Source organism: Limulus polyphemus, unplaced genomic scaffold, assembly GCF_000517525.1.
Source record: "Limulus polyphemus unplaced genomic scaffold, Limulus_polyphemus-2.1.2 Scaffold1076, whole genome shotgun sequence".
NCBI lineage: Eukaryota > Metazoa > Arthropoda > Merostomata > Xiphosura > Limulidae > Limulus > Limulus polyphemus.
Genome location: NW_013666686.1, coordinates 22,757 through 28,911, shown reverse-complemented (window position 1 = coordinate 28,911; position 6,155 = coordinate 22,757). Strand labels below are relative to the sequence as shown.

The window sequence follows — 6,155 nt, the reverse complement described above, 5'->3', positions numbered from 1 at the left end:
AAATATCTGTGTTTTTGTATTACAACTTGTAGTCATTCTAGAATGAAAAAGCATAATTTATATTTATTTCATAATTTTTTACAGTGGTTGTGAGGTCAGTCAAAGTGACCCAACCTGTACAGGGATACAGTAGTGAAAATAACAGATAAAATATACAGTTTTTTTCCAAAAAAAAGTTTGATAATTATCTGGGGGTTATAAAGATTTTGCATGTGAAATTTGAAGATTTTTTGATGCACAAAAGTATTTTTAATCATAAAATCAAAATTACTTTACATGTTGGATAGCCAACATTTGAAAAGAAAAAGGCATGAGAAAAGATTACTTAAGAAATCTTAAAACTTAAAAAAAAATCTGATATTTTGCATTAGAAAGTCTGGTAATGTTTACTGATAATATGCAAAATTTCATGAAGATATGCTTACTAATCTAAACGTTATATATAGCATGAAAACTATAACAAGCACAAAAATGGTTATAAGGTTGGTCTGTAGGACCGAGCCTGTGCAGAGAGTTAAACTTGTAACAATATATATCTATTTATATTTAAATTCTGTTGTTTTATTACACTTTGAACTGTGTCTATCTACTATTCATGCCATTATAAGTTGTAAATCGCTTGGTGAACGTGCAGCTCACATTATGCTATCAAATTACATTATGCATGAGCTACTCGCGAATGTACCTTGTGAAAAATTTTCATTATATATCATTATTTATTTTATCTAACCTAATCTTACCTAACATAAAAAGTCTCTTATTCTTTACATTTTAGTTACTGTTATGATAAAAAAATACACATGAAAAACAAGAAATGAAGTACTTACCCAGGCCTTTTTTTTTGCTGTTGACGCCACTTATCCCTACTTTTTTTTCTACTAATGGTACTACTACATTAAATTTTTTTATTTAATAAAACAATGCATCAAAGAACACAGAATAATACCATTCAAAAAGCAGACAACGTCCCATAACTATCACAAATTACAGTTACAATTACAAATTCATCTAAGCTAGTCAATGTGTTTCTAGTCAGAATAAAGCTTGTACTGAAAGCAAAACTGATAGTTCTCTGTACTATAATATGTCATTTGATAGATGAAAATCTTGGGTTTTATTGGTTGTAAATAATATAGTGTTGAACAATAGAAGGAATTACAAGCAATTTCTGAAGGATGTGACAGACAAGAGAGGTCTGATTTTCTATTTGATGGCTCTGTAACAAATTAAGATTGAAGCAGATAAAAATATTGCTTTGCCTGAGCGGTAATGACATTATCATGAGTAATTTACATTAAACTTCATACTTCTTGGAGGGGTGGTAAATAAATTAGAGAGGAGGGGATGCCTAGAAAGAAAATGTCACAAATCTCACACTAAGGGAAATTCAGAATTTTTTATTATAAAAATTGCCTTATAAAAGTAAGAACTTAAAACTTATATATACTATTAAAATATGAATTATTAGCTAAAAACCTTGTGACATGCAGAAAAAGATACCCATGAAGAGAGGATTAATGATGTCTGACCTCTCAGCTGGCTCTACAATTTCACTCTGTTCAAGCTAGAGCAAAATCTTAACATGTTTGTAGCAGTTATTGAATTTCCACAGTAACACTGAAACAGATGAAATATACCATTTATAAAGCATTATGGACCTTAAGAGTTTGTGGATCTATATTTTCAATACATTTTATGTACTTCTTAATAAGCTGATTGCAGCAGTAAGCTTTGAATTGACTTGGTTATGCCAGAATCCATAGGCTGTAACATTGAAATGGTGATTGGTGAGAAGTGGTACAGTGTTACATTAGACAGCTCTGAATCTGGTGCAACATGAGTAGAAGCACTGTCCCCAAGAAGAAGAATTTTTCTCTTCTTTGTGTGCATCCTAAGGTTCAAATCCTTCAGCCACTCTGAGGAAAATTCTGACATCATCCAGGCATTCTTATTCTACCTGTATCTTGCATGGACAGTAGCACTGCAATAATTGAAATCACTTCCAAAGCATCTTGGCTACTTTTGCAATCACAAATGGCTGCAACTTGTCACCACTACTTGCATCAGAAAACAAAGCAACTGTTAAGAGATCTTTAGACTTATTTGTACCTTGAACTCGCTTGCTTGCCAAATAATGAATAAACCAGTCTCTTCTAGATAGCAAATGTCTGCGAATTCATATCATTACCGAACCTTTCATAGATCTTCTCTACCTGCAGCAACTGCATTTTGCATTACTTGCTGCTTCACCTTCCAATTCTGTCATCCTTCGAAACATTGCAGACATCCAATGAAATGTTCAAACTCTGTTACACCAAGCTAATGTCATAGTTGATTAGCTTGCTCAATAAGCATTTCATCATTGGCACAAAAGTATTTCTTGATGTAACATTACACATTTAAAGATACAGAGTTTACTCCAAGTTTACATATTTTGAATGTATTGCTCTTACTTGCTGCAAAGAATATCAGATATGGTTGACTTGCCCATGAGAACATTACTTTCTACACTGAAATGGTATCAAGGCTTGAACTTGGATCAACAAACACCATGTTTTAATGATGCTGATATTTCTATGTGTTTCCTTTTGGAACACTGAGACTTGACAGCACTCTAACAATCTCTGAATATTTGTTACAATTTATAGGTACATCCCTAGCATGAAGGCTGTTCACATAAAATTGTTGTTAACCAGTAAACACTAGTTAGTGCAGGTGTTTTGCAGGCTGTAATTATCTCCACAATTCCCCTTCTGATCGACCCTTAATTGATTTTTGTGGAGTCATGTATGAATTTGCATATCTATGTTTGTTATAAAATAACTTAAAATTTGGAATGCAAATATACAGATTATTGATTAAATTTCCCATTGTGAAAAAACCACCTGTATTGTGAATAATTCAAATTGTCAATGACTGGCCTAACAACGATTCACTATATATACACCATACAGTCATACTTTTAGTACCAATATCATAATCAGTATGCCCTAATTGTATTGATTGACATCTCTGGTACAATACAAGCCAGAAGTTTGCAAGACAATGCTTTATCTTTGGTTCTTTATCCAATAACATTTTAGGGCAAAGCCTATAGCTTCAGAAGTTCCCATATACTTAAAGAAAATCAACATATATATTCCATGCAACACTTTTCATATTCGTACAATTTCATCTAGTGACTTCAGAATAATCTTATCAGCCTTGAAGTGAACAAGAACTAAGGATAAAGGAAGCTGTTCTCAAGCTCTAGGGATTTGCCCTAACATGTACTTTGACAAAGAATTAAAAATAACTGTTTTGTTAGTAGAACATAAACATTATGCAAGAAAATATTAAAATATTTAGTGTAGTCATGATGACTAATGAAATACTCCACTATTTTAGAGATAAGAAAAAATAATAATTACAAAATAGAAAACTAACCTTTGTTGCAAATCTCAAGGAATTTAATGTTTCATTAAAGTGTTCTTCTTTTGGAGATACATTCACAAACATAAGGACTTTGCTATTTCCACCAAGAGAGTTCATGAGCAGGTGGGTAAGCTTGCTGTTTCGGTATGGAATGTGATCTGCCTATTGAAAATAAATAGAATTAAGTAAAAATTAGATGAAAATATGTAATTTTTACTGCTTTTTATAAAATTATTTAATATTTTAGATCATCTCAGCATAAAAATTAAATTTCATAACAACTGGGGAAATAAATAAAAAATATACTTAAAATGGACTAAGTAGAATGTTGACTAGAAATGAAAAAGGCAACAAAACATGAAATCAAATAAGGAGAGATCTATTTAAAAAAGTTTGAAATAAAGTTTTGTAAAGGTAAATATTATACCATGACAAATAAAAAAATCTGAATTTTTTGTTGCTACACTAATTTTCCAAGGTTTCTTGATAGTACAAGACTGTCACTAATCAAAATCCAATGAACTAGTTGAAATAATAACATGGTAAGGCAAAAGATCTCTTAGACATATTTTAGGCACGTGGTCACACTCAAAAATCATAAACTCTTAATTAACGGAACTAGTTAAAATGCACTTTTTTGTTTTAAAGTATTTAAATAAAGTTAAGTTATGCTGACATGTTTTTTACAGGCTTTGTATGTAAGTTGCAAAATGATTATAATGTTTCCACAAGCATTTTCATTTAAGATAGATTTATATGTGAAATACTAGTCACATCCTATACTTATTTTCAACACACAGCAGTGATTAGATGTGTATCTTAACTGAATTCTCACCTTCTGAGACAATGCCATGATGACATTACCAAGGTTTGCCAATGAACGATTGATGTTTTTAGTCTCTTCTAGCCGCTGGCCTTCAGATCCGGAATCTTTAAGCCTCTCACTCCCAGCCAGATCCACCAGATTCAAAGTACCTAGTGACAACAAAAAGTTATGATAAACAGAAACACTAGTAATTATTGCCATTTTACTTTCTCACTTATTTCTAAATACTGAGTTACACCATTTATCTTCAAAGAGATTCTAAATTATCTAATTTAACCAATAATGTGAAAGAAAAGGAACAGATTACAGTTACTTGACTAAAATTTAGTCAAAACTGTAACAGATTGGTTACAATAAGACCAAACTCACCTTTTAACATAGAAAATATGTCAAAACTTTACATCAGTGTTTATATTTCTGTGCACAAACAAATAAATGTAAAAATTCTACAAAACAAATGAAAAATTTCCACTTCTAAGCCAAGTTTAAATAGATCAACAGTAATAAGCTAACAATGACACTGGCTCTCACTTTCTTGGAAATTAAAGTCTAAAAAACATAGAAAGTTAAAACTTAATCCAATCATTATTATAGGATGGAAAACTTAGAAACTTTTTAATTTCTTAATGTCTTGGGTAAAGTTTATGATTTATTTGATCACTTTAAAAATTTGTGAAACATTTCAACATTTCATCTGTGCCCTGCTAATTCAAATAAAATAACAGAACTTTGAATCAAAACACCTACCCTATTAAAAGAAAGGTCCAATAGATTAAACTCATTATAATATATATTTACATTTTTCACTACCATAATAGTTTTACTTATTAAAAAACACATTTAGAAAAATGATAGATGAGATTGTTCACTATAATATATATATTCCTGGGCATTTATAGATAAATCAAAATTCACACCTATTATTATTATCTTTGTAGCACCTTAAAATCAAACTAGAAGAGAAAAAAAATTTTAATGTTGAAATGTTCTTAAGAATGAGAAGTCCAGATAACAGATATCCTACATAAGGCAAAAAACAAGAATGACAGTTATAGAATAATTTGTCTGACAAGAAACTACATTGTTATTGTATGAGTTAGGCTTACCATAATCTTAAAATGATGCTAAAATTAAAAAAGGTGCCCCGTACATCAAATACACACACAGCTGAAACTAGAAAAAAATAGTAGTATCAAGTATTTTTATGAGATGTAGAAGAAATATAGTTGCATGCTAAACTTTTCCCAGAAAATTAATCCCTGTTTTTATATATAAAGTGGTTGAAAAAAAAAAACTTAGTTTAACAGTATAAAAAAAAAGATTTGATCATAACAAGACAGGTCAACAAATAATTGATTGCTTTTTTTCATAAGTTCAGTTAAATGGATTAACCTACATTGATTGAATTAAAAATTACTTGCATTCACAATTTAGTCATTAATTAACAACATAAATAAAAAAGAAAGAGATTAGTTTGTAGTGTTAAAATGGTAAGTAAAGACACCTTCACAAGTTTCTCCTGTGATGCTGTTGTTTCCAGAAAGTTTTATCCTGAAAACCGAATGGGATCTTGACGAGTGCTGATTACATTTCGTAGCTGCTACAGCCCTATTTTTTCTCGCTTTCTTAAGCAACTGATGAATCTGAGAGAAAATAATAATTAGGATTACACAATACAAGGTTTTACTATTATTAAGGCTACACATATATGAAGGACAAAATCCAAGTGTATTTGCTGAAGATGAAGTTAACTTTGTGAAGATAATAGAAGTTTTTTTTAAATTTTAGCACTATCAGTAACCCAATGATCAAGCTTTACTAGTAAATACCAATTACATTAGAGCACTATTATTTTTGAGAAGCTCATAAAATTTGAAATTATTCCTATAGTGCTCATTCAAAAATCACCCCTTTT

At 30.3% G+C, this 6,155-nt stretch overlaps 1 protein-coding gene across 2 annotated transcripts in view; it reads right to left on the bottom strand.

Moving 5' to 3' along the window:
* Positions 1-6,155, bottom strand: part of LOC106462021 (carboxy-terminal kinesin 2-like) — a 37,664-nt gene that overhangs the window by 9,886 nt on the left and 21,623 nt on the right. For both annotated transcript variants that reach the window (XM_013921893.2, XM_022389132.1), the window contains exons 10-12: positions 5,745-5,883; positions 4,250-4,389; positions 3,427-3,576 (exon numbers count right to left, since the gene is read on the bottom strand). In XM_013921893.2, the coding sequence (XP_013777347.2) occupies positions 3,427-3,576; positions 4,250-4,389; positions 5,745-5,883 (429 nt within the window). The remainder of the gene's footprint in view (positions 1-3,426; positions 3,577-4,249; positions 4,390-5,744; positions 5,884-6,155) is intronic.